Source organism: Magnolia sinica, chromosome 7 (assembly GCF_029962835.1).
Source record: "Magnolia sinica isolate HGM2019 chromosome 7, MsV1, whole genome shotgun sequence".
Taxonomy (NCBI): Eukaryota; Viridiplantae; Streptophyta; class Magnoliopsida; order Magnoliales; family Magnoliaceae; genus Magnolia; species Magnolia sinica.
Genome location: NC_080579.1, coordinates 95,237,764 through 95,262,680, shown reverse-complemented (window position 1 = coordinate 95,262,680; position 24,917 = coordinate 95,237,764). Strand labels below are relative to the sequence as shown.

Sequence of the window (24,917 nt, the reverse complement as noted above, 5' to 3'; positions counted from 1 at the left end):
ATCCCATGGGATCTGACCGGCCATATAGGCCCTAAATCTATTGTTTAGAGCATCACATCAAAGGTAAATTCTTTTCACTCAATTTAACTCTCCATGATTAGAAATTATGTAACCTCCTGTAAAATTTCATGCTAAACCCGAGCAGTACTGTCAGAAGACGGTGCTTGACCTCATCACGTTCATCCCTGCGTCACCACACCACTGGAACTGTGGTGGAGTCATTCCGCTCTGTCAAGGTGTAAGATTTCTATTAAGTGGGCCACATGTGATCAATGGTTTGGACTATTTGACCGTTGGATGTTTAGCCCAAGCATATTAGTGGGCTTCACTATAATTTAAACAATTCAAATATGTAATGGGGTGGTGCACTTGGACTGTGTTACATATCTACAATACTTTATTTGGACATGGACTTTATCCTTGTGGAGATTCTGAGGGAGAAGTAGTTGTGATGGATTAAAGTAACATCATGAAGTCAATCTTAGAAAACTCTAAATTCTTAAATAATAATAATAATAATAATCCTACTTAAGCTGCATTCGAATATAAATCATATAAAATATATATATAAATCTTATAGAAAACTTCAAATCCAACATTTAAACCATGATAGAAAAGAAAATCTTAAGCTCCATTTGAACATAAACCATGAAAGAAGAGAGAATCTTATAAGGACATAGGCTTTTTCTATGTGGCCCCTTTAATCCTAAACATCCCATAGTCAATTTCCAAGTTTGGATAATGCAGCGATTCAGTTTAGATGACCTCAAAAAGGCCATTGCCTGTCCACCTGCAGCCGATGGTGATCGAGTGGAGATAAGAAAATAGGGAAAGCGATTGCCAGTCGACCAGCGGTGGATGGTGATTGAGCGGAGAAAGAAAATCTAGGGAAATGAATGGATTAAGTAATGGAAGTACTCATATTCTTCCGCTAATAAGCCTTCAAACGGGACATAATATTGGTTAAGACACTCAGGTTGGTAACTGCTACTTGCTATAGTCGAAATGGGATTAACATCAGCTGTCATCAAACCCGGCTTGCTTTTAAGATGTTCACCTCCATCTTCAGTAGAAATTGCTGCATATGATTCTACTAGCCCGTTCTCGAAATTTTCATTGTTGTTAGAAGCTGTTGGATTTACCTCAGGTTGGCAACTAGAGCTTGCCAAAGCTGAAATGGGGTTTGCATAAGCTGTCATCAAACGCAGGCCGCTTTTGAGATGTTCACCTCCATCTTCAGTAGAAATTGCTGCATATGATCTGTCTAGCCAGTTGTTGAAATTTTTAATGAAACGCGGCTCATTTTTAGGATGTTGGCCTCCATCTTCAATAGAAATTGCTGCATTTGTTCTAACTAACCAGTCATGGAAATTGCCTTTGTTATTAGAAATTGTGGGACTTGCTTCTGTACTTTGCGGTTCGTTAGAGATTACAGCATTTACTTCTTCATCTTTTATTTCATTGAGGTTGTTGATGCGAATATCTGGTTCGCCCTCTTAGACCTTCGTGTACCTGTGCAAAAAGAGGACAAAGGAGACCCTGGCTTAAGCAGGGGACCCTCCGATGCCAAAGTCAGGCCTGGATTCTGGGTCTAAGCGTATTGAGGGGTTTTGAGATAAAATTTTTTGCCTCCCTCCCAAGACGATGGAGGTTCCTCTTTTATAGCTGTTGGAGCATTCAATCGTACGAGGATTCTCCTCCCGATATCGTGCGCGGGATTCTCTCCTGGTATCGCGGAGATAGGATCGTGCCCATCCCCAGCCTTCATTCGATCCCGTGAGCTTCGGGGTCGGGGATCTTCTCCCAAGACATCCGGGATGAGGCTTTATCTTGCGCTGGCTGATCTGGCAAAAAGATCGGCCCGATGCATGCCCGGATCGCTGATGTGTCGTCCGAACCGACTCAACTTCTGTCTCGGTTTGGTGAACCATGCCTCGGATCTGACACATCCTTTGGTGACCCGAGGTATTAAGTCCGAGTCTCCGAACGTACCTTTTGTCCCCAACAGTAAGCCCCCTTACTCCGTGTGTTTCATATGACACTTAGGAGTAGCGAGTTTTGAGTCGGTTCATAACTTAGTCCGAGACAGTAAGTAGTCATTTAATGCATTCTGTGTCGCCTTTGACGAGAGACGGTTCAGTTTCTGACATCGCATGCGCCGACAGCCGTCAAATCGCACACCCCGCCAATGAGGGCTGGACACGTAGCAAGGGCATTATTGTCGTCAGTCGACGTGCGCCACGTGTCGAGTGGGGGAATCGATGCAGGCGTCGAATCATTTCCCCATTAATTGCTTCCGCCATATGGCAGTTTTATAAAATGGTGGGGGTCCCGCATTTCGAACTTCTATTGCCATTCCCGCTTTGCATTTCCTTTGGAGCCTTTTCGGTCTTGCGTCTTCTTCCTTTCCTCTCTCTTAACTGCCAGCGCCTCCTTTCGCCATTTCCGTTTTCCTTTCTTCCTCCGGTGAGTCTCTCCTTCCTCTTTATTTAGTGATAATGGCGGCTAGAGGTCCTCGAAGTCCCCAGGAGGGAGTTTCCGGAGATGAAGGCGAAGCGCAACGTTTTTGGAATGTTGCGGAATCGCCTTCCTTACTGACAGAGATAGCAGTTGATGTGAACGCTGCTTTTCTTTCTGAGAGGGTTACTGAAGCTCCGGCGGAGCGCCCTGCTCCCGTTGATCCTTCTCGTGGTGGGTCGTCTTTATTAACCCGCCCGAGAAGGCCTAATTTTCCAAGGGGCATGGAGGAAGAAGAGGAGGAAGAAGAGGAAATGTTGATTGCCGAGGGAACCTCTGGGTCGGTTCCTGTTGATGAGTCGGCACACGCCGAGTCTGAAGGAGAAGGATCGGGGGATGATCTAAGCGGCCCGGTTCCTTCAGTTTTGACTGAGGCGGATTTAGACAGAATCCGAATCGGGTATCACATCCCCGAATCGGTTATCACTTATCTCCCCCGTCCGAATGACTTGCCGGATCATCCTCCTGCTGGGGCGGTCGCGATCTACCAAGTCTCAATGCAATGCGGCTTGCGTCTGCCCCTTCAGGCCATTGTCTGGGGAGTTTTATCTCGTATTCAGATTGCCCTGGGACAAATAGTTCCAAATGGGTGGAGGAACTTATTCGGATGTGCAGTGTTGTGGGCTGAGATGGAACAGCCACTGCTAACAGTCGACGAGTTTCTCCACTTGTACCAAGTGCGCGTGAACCCGAACTACCCCGGCTTTTATGTCTTCGCTGCTTGGCGGGGCGGAGGCGGCTCCCTAATAACTGACCCTCCCACTTCCAACAAACATTGGAGAGAACGTTGGTTTTGGGCCTGTGGTTGCTGGGAGACGGCTGAGTCCGGGTCCTGCGAGGCTCGTGTTCCTCGGGCGTTCCAAAGAGCAGGTGACTTGGGTCTTTTCCCTTGTCCTTCTTTATTTTTGTAATATTCTGAGTCTGACGGGCTTGTGTCTGGCAGATATTCCGAAGAAGCGGCCAAAGCTCGGCTCCAGTGCTTCAGCTCGGATCAAAGAGTTGAGGGCGTTGGATCCAGCAGATAGGTCCTGGAAGGTGCTTTTACAGCTGGAGCGTCTTCATCTCGCAGGTCTAGATTCGGCCGTCACAGGTAATTGAGAATGTATCTTCATGCATCTTCTGAATTTTCCCTGACTTACTTCGTTTTTTTTTTCTTTTTTATTATTTTTAGATTTGCCCGAAGCTCGACCCAATCTCAGGATTGCTCCCGAACCGGCTTCCTCGGAAATGACTGGAGCTCGTCCTCCTCTTAGGGCGGTTACGAAGTTAAAGGCTCCTCCGCGATCAGTTCTTCTGTCGGAGCCTCGGCCACCGAAGAGGCAAAGAGTGGTGCGGAAGGAGAAGGAGCCTGCGAGTTCTTCCGCCCCTTCTGTCGTCATAATTTCTGACCCGGAAGAAAGGGTGGAAGCGGCGATGGCCGCAGCCTCGGAACCTCAAGCGGCACCCGACTCGGGACACGTTGCGACGGATGTTCCGAGACAGGAGGAAGAGGCTAGGGCTGCGTCTTCCAGAGGGGAAGAAGAGACGAGGACTGCATCCTCCAAAGGGGAGGAAACGAACCAAGAAGGGCCGTCCGTCCTGCAGAAGGTGGTGTCGGGGATGGTTCCCAGGGCCTTAGCCCATGGGGGCGAAAAAGAGTTCATCAGCCTCTACAACGCCCCTTCATCGCAAACCGTCGGCCATGCAGCAAGGGTACTTTTTGAACTCGCTCCCTGCTTGATTAAGGCCAGCAAGGAGTTATCTTCGACTCATCGGCTACAGGCTCTTCTGTCGGAGGCCGAAGGGCGACGCGAGGAAGCCGAAACTCGGGTCGGCGTTCTGATAGGCGAGGCGGCCCTTGCCCGGAAAGCTGCCGAAGACGCGAAAGCAGAGGCGGCTTTCTCTAAGGGAGCCCTTGATGAAGCGCAGGCCGAGGTCGCTCGGGTGTCGGCTCTCCTTGCCAGAGTTGAAGAAGAGAACCGACGAGTTCTCGCAGCTCATGCTTCTTGTGCAGATGACTTGGCTCGGGCTAAGCTTGAGGCAGCGGAGCACATTCAGCAGGCCAACGAGAAGACTCGGGAGGCTGAGAAGGCTAGGGACCAAGCCGTCCAAGCTTTCCTTGAGTCAGCGGAGTTCGAGAATGAGAGGGATCGCTTGTTCCAAAGCGGATATTTGGAATGTGTCAAAGACATAAAGAAATCTTTTCCTGACCTTGATCTCTCAAAAATCGAGGGAGGAGGAGCCTCAGAATCCGAGAATCCGGACGCCGCTGCTGAAGTCACTGCTGGGGATGAGGTCGGTATATGCGAGAACGCTTCGGGTGCCGCTCCTACCGAAGGACAGTAGCCAGGGCCCCTTGTGTTTTTTATTTTTTTTATTTTTTTTTAAATCGATGTGCTCACATGTTGTACTCGCATGCATGCGATTGATGAATGAAAGGAAACGCTCAGTTTTATTCATTTGACTCGGCTTCAATCTTTCTTAGTTCAGAGTTTGTAAACATTGAGTACTAAGGATAGTAAATCTTGAGGTGCTCAGCGTTCTAAGGATGAGGCAACGATTGTCCGTTTAGATCTTCTAGCCGATACGTTCCTGGTCGGATGGTGCCAGAGACGATATAGGGTCTTTACCAATTGGGCCCCAACGTACCCGATCCAAATTCCTTGGTATTGGAAAATACTTTTCGGAGAACCATATCTCCCATTCGAAACCTCCTGATCTTAACTCGGGTATTGTAGAACCGAGCCACTTGTCGTTGCCGTGCCTCCGTGCGCAGCCGCGCCACTTCCCTTTGTTCGTCCAGAAGGTCGAGCCCGAGTGCAAGGAGTTCTTCATTTTCTTCCGCATTGAACGAAGTGATTCGAGCCGAAGGTAATCCGATTTCAACGGGAGTGACGGCTTCCTAGCCGTACGCGAGCGAAAAGGGAGTTTCTCCTGTGGCGGTTCGAGCTGTAGTTCGGTAAGCCCAAAGAATTTTCGGGAGCTCTTTGGCCCATGCTCCTTTGGCCCGGTCAAGCTTGGTCCGAAGATGTTGCTTGATAATCTTGTTAACCGCCTCAACTTGTCCGTTAGTTTGAGGATGATGCGGTGAAGAATAGACGTTTCTGATTCCGAGGTTGTCGCACATCTCGCGAAAGCTCCTATTATCAAATTGCCTTCCATTGTCTGTAATAATGGTATGGGGTACTCCGAATCGGCAGATAATGTTTTTCCATACAAACTCGGTGATCTTCTGCTCGGTTATTTTAGCTAATGGCTCTGCTTCGGCCCACTTCGTGAAATAATCCACTGTTACCACAGCAAACTTCGTCTGACCTTTTCCCATAGGGAGTGGACCTATGATGTCGACACCCCACTGTGCGAAGGGCCAGGGACCAGTCATCGGCGTCAGTGCCTCGGGGGCTTGCCTCGGAATTGCCGCGAACCGTTGACATTTGTCGCATTTTTGGACGAGCTTGCGAGCGTCGTGTTGAATAGTGGGCCAGTAATATCCCTGTCGTAGGACCTTGTGGGGGAGAGATCGCCCTCCAGAGTGGTTTCCGCAGATTCCTTCATGAATTTCACGTAATACATAGTTCGCCTCACTGGGTTTGAGGCACCGCAGCAACGGAGCGTAGTAACCTTTCTTATAGAGGGTTCCGTTGAGTATGGTGTAACGGGAGGCTCGGATCTTAACTCGTCGAGCCTCGGCACGATCTTCAGGCAGCTTTCCCTCATCAAGGTATTGGCGGATTGGATTGATCCAGGAAGGTTCCGAGTCGATTGTATTGATGGCCCCGCTAATTGGTTCATTTATACTTGGCTTATCGACGTATTCGACAGGGACGGACCTGGGTATATCATCTTCATCGGCGGAGGCGAGCTTTGCTAATAAATCGGCTTTGCCGTTTTTTGTACGAGGGATCCGAGTGACACGACAGAGTCGAAATCCATTGATAAGTTCTTTCGCTTTCTCCATGTATGCTCTTAATTGGTCTTTCCGTGTCTGGTATGCACCGGTAATTTGATTAACAACCAACTGAGAATCGCTGAAAATACTTAGGTGCGTGACTCCCATGCTAGCGGCGAGTCGGAGGCCGAGTAACAACGCTTCATATTCTGCTGTATTGTTCGACGCTTGGAATCCAAGTCGTAAGGCATACTGTATATAGGTATGATCGGGGGTTTCCAGCACAATCCCAGCCCCACTTGCCTTCGAGTTGGAAGAACCGTCGACAAACAGTTTCCAGGGAATAGGGCAGGGTAGGGTCGGGGGAGCGGTTGTTGTTGGAACTGCAACATCCTTTGGCATATCGTTGACCGGGAGTTCGGTTGGTGGTGTTCCCTCGGCAATAAAATCAGCTACGGCTTGCCCTTTGATTGCTACCTTCGGTCTGTATTGAATGTCAAACTCACTCAGTTCGATAGCCCACTTCGTGAGTCGGCCGGAAGCTTCTGGTTTCTGCAATACCTGGCGAAGCGGAAGATCGGTCATCACGATGATGGTATGGGCATGGAAATACGGCCTGAGTCGGCGAGAGGAAGTTATTAAAGCCAATGCCACTTTTTCCAAGCTTGGGTATCTCGTTTCTGCTGGCAATAACGCTTTGCTGACGTAATAAACCGGCAGTTGCTTTCCTTCGGATTCTCGTATCAAAGCCGAGCTAACCGCTGCCTCGGATACTGCTAGGTAAAGGAGCAGGGACTCCCCTAGTTCGGGTTTTGATAAGAGAGGTGGAGAACCGAGATATGATTTTAATTGTTGGAATGCCACTTCACATTCTTCCGTCCAACCCATTGTTTGTCTTCCTTTCAACTGTTTGAAGAAAGGGAGACATTTATCCGTGGCTTTGGACAGGAACCGATTAAGTGCTGCGACTCGTCCAGTCAACCTTTGGATGTCCTTAATGGTTTTAGGGGATTCCATATCAATCAAAGCCTTTATCTTCTCAGGGTTTGCTTCTATTCCTCGCTGACTAACCAAGAAACCGAGGAACTTTCCAGAGCCCACCCCAAAAGCGCATTTACTCGGATTCAGCTTCATCCGAAACTTCCGTAGGATGAGGAACATTTCTTCCAAATCATCCACATGATCCGCCGCGTGTACACTTTTGACGAGCATGTCGTCAATGTATACTTCCACGGTTCGGCCTATGAGCCGAGCAAAGATTTTGTTAACTAATCTTTGATAAGTTGCGCCGGCATTCTTCAGACAAGGGCATCACTCGGTAATAATAAAGGCCTTTGTCGGTGACAAAGGTAGTTTTTGATTTGTCTGTTTTGATGCATTACAATTTGATTATACCACAATATGCATCCATGAAGCTAAGGAGCTCATGCCCTGTACTATCTACTAACTGGTCTATCCTCGGAGCGGAAAGGCTCCTTGGGCGAGCTTTATTTAAGTCAGTATAATCAATACAGACTCGCCACTTCCTGCTGGATTTCTTTACAAGCATGACATTCGCGACCCATTCTGGATAGTGTATTTCTTCTATGAAATTAGCCTGGAGGAGTTTGTTGACTTCTTCTTCAATGATGGCGTATCGTTCAGGGCCGAGCGGTCGTCGCTTCTGTCGGATCGGTCGATATGATGGATCGATGTTGAGTCGGTGAGTCATCACAGAGGGGTCGATCCCGGGCATATCTTCATGACACCAGGCAAATACGTCGGCGTACCTACGGAGCAGGGCTATCAACTTTTCTTTCAAGGGGGGACTGTAAAGACGAGCCAATTCGTACCGTCTCGAATTCATCTGTCTCGACCAACGGGACTGAGATAAGATCTTCGACCGGCTGCCCTCGTTCATAATTCTCGCCCCGAGGGTCCAATGATTCGATCGTTGATATGTTGATCGGACCTTTGTCGGCGGTTCCCTTTACAGCTATCATGTAATAACGCCTCGCATCTTGCTGGTCTCCTTTGACAATTCCTACTCCCGACTCAGTCGGGAATTTCAGTGAAAGATGGTATGTGGATACCACGGCTTGGAGGAGACTCAATGAAGGTCGGCCAAGTATTGCGTTGTATACTGAGGGTTGATCGACGACCAAGAAATCAACCATCATCGTCGTCTGATGTGGGGCACTACCAGCAGTGAGTGGTAACGAGACAATCCCTTCAGGCAGTACCTGTCCTCCGGAGAAACCGATCAACGGGGTCCGAACTGGGCGTAGCATGGATCGTTCGATCCCCATTTTGTCGAACGCCTGTGTAAATAACACGTCTGCAGATGACCCCGTATCGACGAGTATCCGGAACACTTTTCGGTTAGCGATAGTCAGGGTGACAATCAATGCGTCATCGTGGGGGTGATAGATACCTCGGGCATCTTCCTCTGTAAACGAGATGCAATATCTTTCCATTTTCTTCTCCTTTGGTGGCCGATCTATAATCATAAGCTCGGACTTAGGTTGACTGAGCTTCCTCGCGTGATTCCTTCAAGCATTGTTTGAGTCGCCTCCACCTCGCGGGCCGCCGATAATTGTCCGAATTTCTTCCATAGGCTGACTCTCGGTCGGACGTCCCTCAGCTACCCCAGCTTTAACCACATGCTCTTTGAGTCGGCCGTCCCTTATGAGTCGTTCGATCTCTTCCTTTAGGTGTCAGCAATCACTTGTGTTATGCACGTGATCACGGTGATAATGGCAGTATTTATCCTTGTCCCGCCGATTAGGATTACTCCTGAGCTTACTGGGCCAGTTGACAAAGCCTTCGCTTTTAATTTCCATCAATACCTGTTCCTGAGTCTTGTTCAGGGGGTATATATGGAAAATCTTCAATCTGGCCGTTTGCCTCACCTTCGCTCATCATGCGCTTGATCATCCTTGCGTTTCCTTCCTCCGGCCGAGTCGGCTTCCTTTTTGGCCGACTCTTTGACCAAAGTTTTGGTTTCACGCAGAATTCGCGTTTCTTCGGCGTTTGCATACTTGTCTGACCGTGCCATAAATTCTGCCAGAGTATCAGGCGGAGCTTTGTCTAGAGATGCCAGGAATGACTTATCTCTAATTCCTTGTATGAGCGCATTGAGAGCCGTTTCTTCTGAATGTTTTCGAACCTGAAGGGATTCGAAATTGAAACGCTTAATATAATCTTTCAATAGCTCTCCCTGCTTTTGGACTATGTTGTTCAGATATGCAGGGGGCTTCAATTTCTTTTTTTCGCCGATGAAGTTTGTGAGGAAGGCGTCGCTCAGCTCAACGAATGAGCTGATGGACTTTGGTTTCAACTGTTTGAACCACAGTCGAGCTACATCGGTCAATGTAAGAGAAAAGGCCCGACACATTACTGCATCCGAGGCATCGTGGAGCTCCATATAGGTTCTGAAGCATTCGATATGCTCCGTCGGGTCGGTCTTGCCGGTGAAAGGAGTGATCTGAGGTAAGCGAAACCTCTCGGGCAACCGAGCCTTCATTACCGAGTCCACAAAGGGGGACGCCTTTACTTCGGATCTGGCCGAATACATATTCCGGCCATGCTTTATGTCTGCCATCTCTTTCGCCATTTCTTCCCGCACTTCTCTTTTTAAATTTTGAATATCGGCCTTCCAAGGTTCACTGCTCTCCGCTGTGCCTTCCATGGAAGGGCGGTTGCGCCTTCTTCGCTCTATCTCGTGTCGAAGATCGGTCGGGGGCAGGGAAGCGTTGGCCGACTGCGCTGGAGATGGTTCTGATTCGCCTTGGGTTTAGCTCGGCCGGAAAGATTGCGGCGCAGAAAGTTGAGGATCAACCGCCACAGTCGGTACGTGCGCTGTCTCCCCTTGAGGATGCGGGAGTGGCTGCATTTGCTGCTGATACATTCGTTCCAGCATCTGCTTCATCATATTCATATCAGACCGGATTTCTTGAACCTCCTTGTCCAACCGCCCATCGTTGCGACCCCGCTGATTATTGCTTGTTCTGGTCGCTCCTCGTTGGCGGTTGTTAGGTGGGTTCTGGGCTGCGGGGACCGCGACTGGACCCGCTGGCCCTGTAATCGCAATTTCTTCTTCTGGGACCGTCCTTCTAGTCATCACCATGGAATTCAATATAAAAATATGAGGTGGCTTTTTTGTACGGTTCCCACAGACGGCGCCAAACTGTTGATGCGAATATCTGGTTCGCCCTCTTAGACCTTCGTGTACCTGCGCAAAAAGAGGACAAAGGAGACCCTGGCTTAAGCAGGGGACCCTCCGATGCCAAAGTCAGGCCTGGATTCTGGGTCTAAGCGTATTGAGGGGTTTTGAGATAGAATTTTTTGCCTCCCTCCCAAGACGATGGAGGTTCCTCTTTTATAGCTGCTGGAGCATTCAATCGTACGAGGATTCTCCTCCCGATATCGTGCGCGGGATTCTCTCTTGGTATCGCGGAGATAGGATCGTGTCCATCCCCAGCCTTCATTCGATCCCGTGAGCTTCGGGGTCGGGGATCTTCTCCCAAGACATCCGGGATGAGGCTTTATCTTGCGCTGGCTGATCTGGCAAAAAGATCGGCCCGATGCATGCCCGGATCGCTGATGTGTCGTCCGAACCGACTCAACTTCTGTCTCGGTTTGGTGAACCATGCCTCGGATCTGACACATCCTTTGGTGACCCGAGGTATTAAGTTCGAGTCTCCGAACGTACCTTTTGTCCCCAACAGAGGTTATCACTGCTATCTTTCTTTTCATTCTTTTCGTAAATCCTACAAAGAACCCAACCGTCCAACTGAAGAAACAAACACAAACAGAAAAATGCACACATGAAATAATGAGTGAAGAAAAAAACACAACATGAGTTGTTTTTCTTAGTAGAATTCAAGATTGAGGAGGAACTATATGATCCTCCTGTGGATGGAACATATGAGATACTGCCCACAAGAAATAGTGACCAACATCCTGGCCATTGGTATGTTGGTCCCTACTGTGGATGGAACATGGTTCAAAGATCATCTAAATAGGAAGATCCTAGCCCTTGGCCCCTTTTTTCCCAAGTGAATGTAATGATGCCCACATGAAATAATGAGCAACATCCCGGCCATTGGTATGTTGGTCCCTGCTGTGGATGGAACATGATTCAAAGATCATCTAAATAGGAAGATCCCAACACCTGGCCCCTTTTTACCCAAGCGAATGTAATGATGGCCAATGAAATAATGACCATCCCGGCCATTGGTATGTTGGTCCCTGCTATGGATGTAACAGATCATCTAAATTGGAAGATCCTAACCCATGGCCCCTTTTTTCCCAAGTGAATGTGGACAATTATTCTATTTATCTTGTTCACCTTCCATTTTTCTTTGAAGTATAATTTAGGTGGCTAAAAACTGTAGGTGCTGTATGTGTGTGTGTGTGTATTTGAGCAACCTATAAATTCCATGGTGGTCCACCCTTATCATTGTAGGTTAAAAATAAGTTCTTGGATATCTCACACGTGTATAAACTCATGTAAACACAAGGGTAGTTTTGTAATTATATTTGATATATAATGCAACTAAACATGCTACATCTTCAAAATGGAAGCGGATTGTGTCGTGTGACGACCTCTAATGTGTTGAGGTCACCAAGTTTTGTGGGCCCCACCATGATGTATGTTTTATATCCACACTGTCCATCCATTTTGTAAGATCATTTTAGCTAGAGAATGAGGTAAAAGATGAGGCAGATTCAAAACTCAAGTGGACCACACCACTACAATGATTCCCATCGTTAAAACCTTCCTAGGGCCCACCATTATGTTAAGGTCATATGGTACTGGATGAAGGAAGAAAACAAACATCGAATATCCAAAACTTTTATAAGGTTTTCAAAAGTAGAAGTTCAATCCCCACAGCTTTTATCAAAGCAAGGTTGCATTACATATAAAAGACAGTTACAAAAGTATTTGTGTTTATGTGAATCAAACATGAAACATGTGTGAAACATTCAAATAATAAGCAATTGAAACTCAATCAAGGAAAAAAATTTAAAAAAAAAATAGGAGACTCACTCTCATATTGCCATCATTTCTAACCATGGTTTCTGGTGTTTTTTCCAATCGATATTCATGCATGATCCAATTGCTTTTGTCCGAAGCCTTGTGATTTCCTATGTAGTAAACCAATGTTTTCTTAACCCCACCAGTATCAACACCATTCATATCAATGATAGGATTATCTGCACCCGTAGCTTTCCAGAGGCCGTTTCCGGCGTCCCGTCTAGGACGCTCTCCCTTCCTGTATTTTTTATCTCTAGAAGTAAAGAAGTAACATTCTTTCCTTTTCCTGCTCATCGAGTAATCTACACACAAAAACAAGTGATCCAACTCATATTTCTCTCTCACAGGTAAGGTGATAAGAGGACGTTCTTAAATCTAATGAAACTTCAGAAAAAGTAATACTGGTATTAATCATATATAGTTCAAAAACTCAATACTTGAATCGACTCTACTCGATGCCTAGTTAAGTCGAGTCGACTCCATGACTTAATCTTTTTAGTTGATTCGACTTGACATGAATGATTAAATTTAAAATTAATTGTAAATTAATATTTTCAAAAATATCATGTCACATTATATAATTAAAGATGCACATGTCCAAAACAACTCCTTGCTTGGGTTGCTATTTGGAGCTATTAAATACTTAAAATAAACAAATGCAGAAAATAATCGAACAACAAAGTGTATTTGGAACTTCACACCTGATTGGATGATGATTATAGAATTAATCTGCCTTTAGGATGAGGTGCGGCCGTCGTCATTTATTTTAGATGGTTCACACCCCTCAAACTGTTTCGATTGGTACAGAGTCTCTCGATGCATTATCTTCAGGATATACTGTCCAATGATCTAATTTTTTCAAAGTAAATCCCAACACCACTACACCAAACTTGTCATTTGAATGCCAAAATAAAGAGAGAAAAAATAAACATTTTTCTTTTTGAAAGATAGTACTGTTATTATTATTATTATTATTTTCAATTTAAAAACCATACTTTCATAATAAGGGAAAAACATATTTTCAAAGCTAAAACTAATGAAAAAGGGCCAAAGGAGAAATGACACACCCACAATCAAGACTACTAAGCAAATGACCCAATACGGTGAAAGTTCTACCATTGAAATATTGACACGCAGTTGGATATATATATATATATATATATAGGAACGCTCAGCTACGCACCGGTTTGCACATCATTAAGTGCGAACCTTCTTATCAACCGTCAGATAAGGCAGATGGTTTGGATGAAGGCGCTCTTAACGTGAGCTTGAAAGAGCGAATTTCCTTCTCTTGTACGCCTCTCCACCTTATTCTCGAACTCTCCCATGGATGCGGCGGAAGCCTTTTTCACATGAAATTCTTCTGCTGGGATGCTAGGTAGGTCTCACCAAGATGTTATTGATAAATCCACGCCGTCCATACATTTTTAAAAATAATTTTATGGTATAAACTCGAAAATAAGGTAGATCAAAATCTCAAGTGGGCCACCCAATGTTGATAGAACTCTCACCATTAAAAACTTGCTGGGGCTACCAAATTTCTAGATCAAGCTGATATTTGTTTTTTTCTATCATCCAGGTCTGTATGACCTAATCTACAAGTTAGATGTCTAATAAACATCACGGTGGGCCCTAAAAAATATTTAACGATAAGAATCATTATCACCGCTGCTTCCTATATCGTGGTCCACTTGAGATTTGGATCTACCTCAATTTTGGGATAATGCCCTAAATTGATAAGAAAAAAAATGGATGGATGGGTAGATTTCTCAAAAACATTAAGCCCCCTCCTAGGTTTTCAATGCGCCAAAGGCTTTTGCGGGAAATCCGCGTTTAAAAAAATGAGCTGCGGATTTTATGCGAAAGCGTTTCACATAAAATTCCTAGAAACCTAAGTGGGACCCACCGTGATGTTTATAAGAAATCCAATCCGTTCATCTGTTTTATGAGATCATTTTAGGACAAGCATATAAAAATGAACCGAATCCAATACTCAAGTGAACCATATCCAACTCTCAGGTGTGCCATACCATAGGAAACAGTGGTCATTAAAATCCACCATTAAAAACTTCTAAAGGCTACAAATATTTTAGATCAAGATGATATTTGTGTTTTCCCTTATGTCATTAATTTTTTAACTTTTGAACAGGTTGGATTTCAAATAAACATTATGGTGAGCCTTAGGATAGTTTCAGCGATGGGAATCACTCTCCCCACTATTTTCTGTGATGGGTCCAGTACAGTTTTTTATCTGCCTCATTCTTTGGCTCATGCACTAAAATGATATTTCAAAATGGATGGATGGTGTGGATACAACACACACATCATAGTGGGGCCCACAGAGCTTAGTGACGTCACTTCGGTAGGGACTTGAGTACCCAACTTGTCAATTAGAGAATATCTAATTGTGTCCTACCTCTGCCCGTCTCTGGGAACGGGCAGAAGCTTTGAGTGGTCCACATACCACATGTATGGGAGTGAAATCGGATTGCGTACTGAGTTACTCAGTACGCTCTTATGGTACCGAGTAAACTCTGTTAGGCCCACCGTGAATGTATATGGTCTATCCATACCATCCATCCATTTTTCCATCTTATTTTAGGGGTTGAGACCAAAATTTAAGCATACCCAAAGATCAAGTGGACCATACCACATGAAATTCTTCGAATAATGATTTCCACCGTAGAAACCTTTATAGGGCCCACAGTGATTTTTATTTCTCATCCAACCTGTTCATAAGATCACACAAACATGGAGAAGGTAAAACACAAATACAAGCTTGATCCAAAACTTCTGTGGCTCCCAAGAAATTTTCAATGGTAAATGTTCAATTCACACTGTTTCCTATGGTGTGGTTCAATTGAGGTTTGAATATATTTTATTTTTGGGTGCAAGCCCTAAAATTATCAGGTAAAATGGATGGACAGAGTGGATAAAATACATAAGTCAAGGTGGACCACACAGAGTTTACTCAGTACGCTAACCGTACTGAGTTACTCAGTACGCAATCCGCTTCCTATGGGAGCGGATCAAGTGTTACCATGGTAACAGGATAGTTGTTGTTTCCCTAACCGTGGGGCACACCTTGATGTATGCGTGTGTATCCATGTCGTACATCAGTTTTTCATGCTCATATTAGGGTTATAATAATGAAAGTAAAGCAGGTCCAAATAACACCATAGGATTGACCTCTAAAAACTTAGTGTGAGCCATAAAGGTTTTGGATCAAGCTAGTATTTTCTTTTCTCTTTATTCTTGTATGTGTGACATTTTCAATGGGTTGGATGGTAAATAAACATTATGGTGAGACATGGGAAGTTTTTAATGGTGGCATTTTAATGACTACTGTTTCCTATGGTATGGCACACCTGAGAGTTGGATATGGTTCACTTGAGTATTGGATTCGATTCATTTTTATATGCTTGTCCTAAAATGATCTCATAAAACGGATGAACAGATTCAATTTCTTAAAAACATCACAGTGGGTCCCACTTAGGTTTCTAGGAATTTTATGCGAAACGCTTTCGCATAAAATCCGCAGTTCATTTTTTCAGACGCAGATTTCTCACAAAAGCCTTTGGCGCACTCGAAACCTAGGTGGGGGCCACCATAATGTTTTTAGAAATCTACCCCATCCATCCATTTTTTCTTATCAATTTAGGGCATTATCCCAAAATTGAGGTAGATCCAAATCTCAAGTGGACCACGATATAGGAAGCAGCGGTGATAATGATTCTTATTGTTAAATATTTTTCAAGGCCCACCATGATATTTATTAGACATCTAACTTGTAGATTAGGTCATACAGACCTGGATGATAGAAAAAAACAACTATCAACTTGATCTAAAAATTTAGTAGCCCCAGCAAGTTTTTAATGGTGAGAGTTCTATCAACATTGTGTGGCCCACTTGAGATTTTGATCTACCTCATTTTCAGGTTTATACCATAAAATTATTTTAAAAAATGTATGGACGGCGTGGATTTATCAATAACATCTTGGTGAGACCTACCTAGCATTCCAGCGGAAGAATTCCATGTGAAAAAAGCTTCCACCGCATCCGTCGGAGAGTTCGAGGATAAGGTAAAGAGGCATGCAAGAGAAGGAAACTCACTCTTTCAAGCTCGCGCTAAGAGCACCTTCATCCAGACCATCGGCCTTATCTGACGGTTGATAAGAAGGTTCGCACTTAATGACATGCGAACCGATGCGTAGCTGAGCATTCCTCTCTCTCTCTCTCTCTCTCTCTCTCTCTCTCTCTCTATATATATATATATCATTTGGAGGTCGCGGTTTTCAGTTTGTTGAAGTGGGTTCATGGTTCAGTAAGTAAGGTTATTCGTAGCCGCTTATTGTAGGGCATTGATTGTGATTGGTTTGGATTTTATGATGGCAGGGTAGTAATTGGGTTTTATCATGGCAAAGATGGAGATTTTTATTGGCATGGGCCATTCGTGAGGTGGCCCATCGAACTGACGATCTGAACCACTAAAGCATGGGAGCCACCATGCATAACCTGCATGTCTTCGGATCCTAAATTAATGAAAAAACTGGACCAGGTTTTCAAAGGCCAGTTCCTCAACAAGTCATTGGAGAGTAAGGGCATGTAACCTTGTATCTCTCTTTCTTATCTATGCATGTGATAGAGAGTCCATGTCAAAGGTAGCCTCCAAGCCCACATTGAAGGTGGGACCTACATAATGGACGGTCCACACTAAAGTTGGCTCCACATAACAGGCAGTGTACTGGACATTGAAAGTGAGCCACACATTATATATAGACAATTACAATTGATTGTGGCCTTGTATTATGTATTATGGATGACCCACATCAAGATGAGCCCCATATAATGGATGATTTACATTAAAGGTCAACCCCAAATAATGAATGATCCACATCCAAGGTAGGCCTTGCATGATAGATGGCCCATTTTGAAGTTGGGCCCCGCATGATGGATGGCTTGCATTAAAGGTAAGGTCCGCATATTGATGGACGATCCCCATTCAATGTCCAACATGATGGACAACCCACAACCAAGGTGGGCCCTGCATGATGAATGACCTACATCAAGGTGGGTCTGCATAATGGACAGTTCACACTAAAGGCCGGCCCCTAACAATGAATGACCCACATCCAAGGCCACCTTGCATGATGGACGGTCCACTTCGAAGTTGCACCCTCGCAGGATGGATAATCCACATTAAAGGTGTGCCTTACATGATGAACGGTCTACATAAAGGTGTGCCTCGCATGATGGACGATCTACATCTAATGTCCAACATGATAGATAGCCCCTGCATGATGGATGACCTACATTAAGGTGGCCCTTAATAATGGACAGTCCACATTAAAGGTCACCCCCTAACTATGAATGATCCACATCCAAGGCCAACCTTGCATGATAAAGAGCACACTTCAAAGTCGGGTCCACATGATGGGCGGTCCATGTTAAAGGTGTGCCTCACCATGAGGGACCATCCTTAAGGAAAGCTCTTATTTGAATGTATTACCAAACATGCTTATTCCAAATAAAAAATAAATAGTTCTAAAAAAGTGATTTTGTGGTTAAAACAAAAGCCATAATAAAAACTCATAATTCTCTACCCATTGTTAGAGTAGCTCTTATTAGAGTTGGACATGATTGAGTCGAACTGAGTTGAGCTTGGCACAGCTCGACTCGTGATGTAGAGTGGGTCGCAGACACTTTCATGTCCAAGAGGGATCAGATAAGGCCTGATCAGAGACAGAAGTCATCAAGACCGTCAAAACCTTAAACCAAACATATCTCGCAAATCGGAATGAGTTACTCAAGATACCATATATGATTTTGGGGTAGGACGAGCTACTTTAGCCAACCAACCTGGCAATGCTAGGTTACCCATGCTGAATTTGCGAGATTCCATCAGATCGACGGTCAAATTCCATATTTATTTCCATTTTTACTATAAATAGTAAGTTTTAGTTTGATTATAACTCTTCATCCGAGTTGTGTCCAACATAAAAAGTGCTTGGAATAATTAGAAGAATAACGTGGTTAAGCCACATAAGAAACTTACTATAAAAAATTAAATTTACTATTTATGGTAAGTTACGAATTTCTAAGAGTTTTAGTTTTAGTTTGCTTCTATTTCTCTCTTATTGCTTGGTATCCTTATTTAAAGGATCGTGAACTCGTTTATTTCAATTAATCAATAAAATTATGATTTTCTTTAGAATTTTATTTCTATCTTTATTACTTTTTCCTCGTAGATTCGAGAAGTCTCTTTGAGGAGTCCAGAGAAGCTTTGTAGATTCAAATTAGTTATCCTTGAGGAAGACAATGATCGACCTCATCACATTCATCTCTACGTCAATTGGTATCAAAGTGAGGACTCCCGTCAGACCGATAGCAAACAACGAAGATATGAACCAAAATCCTATGAACGGTGATCCAGGGATTGGTTATCTTTCGAAAAGAATGAAAGCTTTCCACTGGGAGAGTCAGTTTACCATGCAAGGGCTGCATGTAACCCTCAACTGTCTTGCGAATGCGTTGATTCCGCCCCGAGCCCAAGGCGATGTTCAACTGCCTGTAGTTGTTGTATGACACAACCATGATTTTCGTAGAGCCTTACCAGTAGTGAATCTTAGGGCTACACTAGATAATTCGAGTTTTAGTGACGATGACCTTAATGAAGGCTTTCCCCGACGACCATTTCATGTGGGTGATCATCTAAATCGTGCTGAAAGAGACTATCGAGATACATTCCCAGAATGGTTGGATCAAAAGAAGGTGGATTGTAAATTGATCGTAACTTTTGATCTGGGTATTATTATGGCTCACCAGACCGAGTATCATAAACTGAAACAGCACGAGAACTTGAGGATGAGTTCTTTTGAAGTAGAGGGGACTGATGTAGAGCGAGTCGCGGACACTTTCATGTGTAAGATGGATCAGAGAAGGCCCGATCAGAGACAAAAGTCATCCAGACTGTCAAAACATTAAAACAAGTATATCTCGCAAACCGGAATGAGTTACTCGACATACCATATATGATTTTGGGGTAGGGCGAGCCCGGTTGCCCACGCCGAATTTGCGAGATTCCATCATATCGACGGTCAAATTCCATGTTTATTTCCATTTTTACTATAAATAATAAGTTTTAGTTTGATTATAACTCTTCATCCGTTGGGCTTTAGGAGTTGTGTCCAACATGAAAAGTGCTTAGAATAATTAGGAGAATAATGTGGTTAAGCCACACAGGAAACTTACTATAAGAAAGTAAATTTACTATTTATAGTAAGTTACAAATTTCTAAGAGTTTTAGTTTTAGTTTACTTCTATTTCTCTCATATTGCTTGGTATCCCTATTTAAAGGATTGTGAACTCGTTTATTTCAATTAATCAATAAAATTATGAATTTCTTTATAATTTTATTTCCATTTTTATTGTTTTTTTCTCGTGGATTCGAGAAGTCTCTGTGAGGAGTCCAGAGAAGCTCCTTGGATTTGGAGTAGTTATCCTTTAGGAAGACGGTGATCGACCTCATCACGTTCATCCCTGCGTCAACTCGGCTTGACCACTAGCTGACCCCAGCTTGAACTTGGCTCTTGGGCCAGTTCGAGTCGAGTTCGATCCAAGATCGAGCCTCTGCGGCATTTTCTCAAACACATGGAGTGCACCTTCAATTTCTCACAGAATGTAAAACATCATCATCGATTTACATGTATTTCATCAAACACTCAATAAGCAATATAAAAAATCAAGATAGAAGGGTATTTGTTTCATATCCATACCTTTTTTGCTACCAGCCGACACTTTGTTGAGTCATTTCATCAAACACTTGCTAAGTAACATCAATATCAAAATAACCAAGTCACCGAATTGGTTCGATCCGAGTTTGATACGAGTTAGGGTTCAATCTGAGTCGAGTCGAAAAAAATCAGCTCGACTCGACTCGAACTTAGTTTCGAATCGAGCTGTTTCGAGTCAAGTCGAGCAAGCTCATCGAGGTAACTCGGTTCGTGTACAGTTCTAGCTCTTATTGGACCCTTACTTTATTCCACGAGTGATTTATCTTCTTGTGAAAAGTTAATTGCTTGCTTATCCACTTGCCTATTCATCTACTTATTTACTATTGAATTGATCATTGAGTGGGCCGATTGTGTTTAGGTAGGCTATACCATATAAAAAAAAAATTGACAACCATCCAAAATAATAATTAAAAAAAATATTTTTTATTATCCACATTACTGAAAAGAGTTGCTCTTTATTGCTCTTAACACATAAACTTACAACATAAATTTTTTTTTAAAAAAATAATAAAAAATCAATATTTGACATAAAAATGCCCACAAATTGAAAGGTTTGGAAAAAATATCCTGGGCACCCATAATGGGTGTAACTGATTGAGGGCCTACATCAATCTACCAGCCCCACTTTCAAAAGTATAAAATCCAATGATATAAGCCATATGATTCCTCCATGCATACTCTATCCATAGTTTAAAAAGTAGGGAATTTTACATAAATTTACTTAATATAGAAATTAAGTTATGTACCTTCTTGGAGAAGTTATTTATCAACATCCTTGCCTTAAGGTTTATGTGAAATCCATACCGACCGTCAGGTATGTCATCCCTTTTAGGTCTAGGGCCCAAAACTAAGATCCATCCATCATGGAGGTCGACCACATGATAGAGGGCAACACTCACCCTCTCTTCCATGGTGTAGCCCACCTAAATAAATTTTAGTTTGGCATCCTGACGCAGAGATGAACGTGATGAGGATAACTACGAATCCACAGAGCTTCTCTGGACTCCTCACAGAGACTTCTCGAATCCACGAGGAAAGAAAACAGAAAATAGAAATAAATTCTAATAAATTCGAAATTGATTAATTGATTATTAAAAATGAGTTCACAACCCTTTAAATAGGGGTACCAAGCAATGGGAAAGAAATTAGAATCAAACTACAACTCAAACTCTTAGAATCCGCGACTTACTATAAATAGTAAACTTACTATTTATAGACGGTCGTGATGTCTACTAGTGCGCAAGGTTTTCGGCCAAAAATAGTAAGTGTCCTATTTGGCTTCACCAAACTGTTCTCCTAATTATTCTAAGCTCTTTTCACGTTGGGCGCAACTCCTAAAGCCCGACGGATGAAGAGTTATAATCAAACTAAAACTTACTATTTATAGTAAAAACGAAATTAAAATGGGGAAACGACCATCGATCCAAGGGTTTTTCGCAATTCCGGGCTGTGCAACCCTACATAGCAGGGTTGGTTGGCTTCAGTAGCTCGTTCTACCCCAAAATCATATATTTTACGTCAAATAACTCATTCTGGATTGCAAGATACGCCCGATTTAAGGTTCGATGGTCTGGATCACTTCTGTCGTCGACCAGGCATTTTTTTATCCATCTTGGCCATGTAACTGTCTGCGACCCGCTCTACATCACATCCAATGGTTAGAGTGGATATCATATATTCACCATTGTAAAAATCAAGGATGAATGTCTCTCCCAACCATTTCCTTTGGCATGGACCACTTGGATTATAAGTCAGCCTGATTTTATTTTTTTCTTGGGCCAAATATAGGATTACACATTTAATGGTCAAAGTGGATCTTACATACACATTACAGTGGGCTCCATAAAAAATAATAATAATAATAATCAATGTACGGTCCTAAGAAATTTCTTTAAAAAATCAAGGTTAGGAGTTCTATATATGAAATTACTGTAAAAAATCAAGACTAGGAATCCAATGAAATTCCCTTAAATGAGGAAAAATTTTTTATTTTTTATTTTAACAGTTGTGTGTTATTTGCTTCTCGGGCATTCCAGCCTAACCTACTTTGAGCTCGACTCGTGCTAGAGTATCAAGCCAAAGGGTTGGGCTTGGGAATAAAATTCAAGTCTATTTCTAAGCCGGGTCGAGATTTTGGACATCACAACCTGCCCACTCATTAGTATTTACAAAGGGTAATTTCATAATATCTTTTATATCAAATATCTCTTATATCAAAATTACAATTTCATAATGCATGTGATCTAAATTCATTGTTACTACTTCATAATGAATCTATTGTATCGTATGGATTTGAAATGTCACCATTTCGGGCTCGGCTGGACTGTGAGCTTGGCAGAAATTGACTAACCCTAAATTGACCTTTTGACACTTGACCTATTAACACCCCCTACTTAGGAGAGGAACAAGCCCATGATTTTCTACAGGCTCACTGTGTTGTGTATCTAAATTCCAATCTAACTATTAGATGTGTAATCTTAAATTAGGGTTAGTGCCAAAAAATTAGGCTGACTTATGTTGTATTTCTCCTGGGCTTACATGGATCAGTGAAAAGAGAGTGTTTTTTTTTCTTTACTCTCCAAAAATAACAAGTGTTGAATAAGCAGGTGAATGAAAAATCACCTGCTTATGATGGAGTGGGCCATGATGACCCCAATACCACATGCACCATTGATGGAGTGGGCCATGACGACCACAATACCACATATTACTCAAAACAAGAAAATAATTAAACTTGAAAATACAAAGCCTTTCAAGGAGCAACATCATACGTACCTGCATCTCTTTCAGTCCCATGCATGGTGAGATATAAACGTACAAGTTCATCTGAGCTATGATTGTACAACTCTATTTCACCAATAATATTAGGTGGAAGAGGTTGGCCAAGGTTTTTCCTTTTAAGGTAATAAACGATAAGCTCAGCATCAGTGGGACAGAACTTGTAGCCCGGTGGAACACCTCCATCAAACCGTTCATTTTTCTTCCCCTCTCCTACTCTCGCCATACCCAATTTTTCTTCCATCTTCTAATAGTGGAGATTTTTCTTCCCCTCTCCTATTTTTACTCCATCTTCTAATAGTGTAGATTTTTCTTCTCCTCTCCAACTCTCACCATGCCTAATTTTTCCTCCATCATCTAATAGTGGAGATTTTTCTTCCCTCTCCTACTCTTGCCATACCTAATTTTTACTCCATCTTCTAAAAATGGAGATTTCTAGAGAAAGTTTACAAAGATATATTAGACATAACTAATCTTCCCTCCATCTTTTGGCGGTAAAGATTTAGAGAGAGTTTAAATAGATACGTGTATATGTAAAACTCAGGAGAACTCACCTGCAAGCAAGTAGGGTGGGAAACGGATTGGCTACTCCCCTACCACCCGCCAATGGCTGGTGGTCGGTGCTCTCTGGCCACCACTATGATATATGTGTTTCATCCATGCCGTCCATCTATTTTTTAGATCATTTTATGGTATGAACCAAAAAATGAGGTATATCACAATCTCGAGTGAACCACATTATAGAAAACAGTGTTTATTGAACTTGGACCATTAAATTTTTTTTGGGGGTCATAAAAGTTTTGGATCAAGTTGATATTTGTTATTTTTCCCTTCATCTAGGTCTGTATGACCTAATCAACAGATTAGATGTCAAATAAACAGTACAGTAGGCCTTTGGAGTATTTTAACGGTGGATATCCAATCAATATTGTTTTCCTGTGGTGTGGTCCATCTGAGATTTATATCCCTCTTATTTTTGGGATAAATCCCTAAAATGATATGTAAAAATGGATGAACGGCATGGATGAACCACATACATCATGGTGGGGCCACGGAGCACCGACCATCAGCCACCGGGCTAGTGGCAGGGGAGTAGCCAATTCGTCTCCGTATCGTGGGAGGCGCAGATTTCTTACGAAAGTCTTTTACGGAAGTTCCTGCACTTGAAACCTAGCTGGGCCAACCGTGATGTTTGTGAGAAATCCACCCGGTTCATCCGTTTTGTGAAATCATTTTAAGTTATCTGACCAAAATTTAGCAGCATCCAACACTAAAGGTTTCCGTACTAAAAGGAAAGGTGGTTAGGGAAATTCCTACCATTTAAACTTCCCTGGGTTGAAAGTAATGTTTACATGCTATCCATACTGTTAAAGACACAAGTATTAGCCTGATTCAAAACTTGTGGCCCACGAATATTTCAACTATAGACATTCAATTCTCACGTTTTTGGCCCAGTTGAGTATTAAACCCAGCTCATTTTCCGTCTCATGTCCTTAAATGAACTCGCAAAACTGATGAACGGAATGGATTTCTTAGAAACATCACCGTATGCCCCACCCGGTTCCCTGCGCCGGAACTTCCTGCTAAAGCTTTTGCGGAAATTCGCGTCCTCCACGGCCTAAAAGTTAGGCGAGTCTGTGGTTCAAAGGAATCACACGAGTTTAAAAAGTACATGGGAAGATGCCTACCACCTTAATCGTTACCCTTCATGTAGCTCACCTGAATTATAGACTAGCCTTATTTTTAGGTCCATAGTCTAATATGTGACGTTGCACCTGATGGATGGAGTGGATTATCACTAATCAACGTATACATCAGAATGGCCCAGTAAAATATCGAGGGTGGCCTTTATCTTCCAATTGTTTCCCTTGGTGTGGTCCACCTAAATCACTAAGTAGTCTGATTATTGGTCTTGGGGCTTAAACTGTAATTAAACATC

At 43.2% G+C, this 24,917-nt stretch overlaps 1 protein-coding gene across 1 annotated transcript; it reads right to left on the bottom strand.

The window, feature by feature from the left end:
* Positions 1 to 884: 884 nt before the first annotated feature.
* Positions 885 to 23,222, bottom strand: LOC131250727 (NAC domain-containing protein 2-like). The gene is made up of 4 exons (XM_058251007.1): positions 22,976 to 23,222; positions 12,420 to 12,709; positions 11,079 to 11,159; positions 885 to 1,493 (listed from the first exon to the last, which is right to left on the bottom strand). The coding sequence occupies exons 1-4, from the start codon at positions 23,220 to 23,222 to the stop codon at positions 885 to 887; spliced, it is 1,227 nt and encodes a 408-aa protein (XP_058106990.1).
* Between the last annotated feature and the right edge of the window lie 1,695 nt (positions 23,223 to 24,917).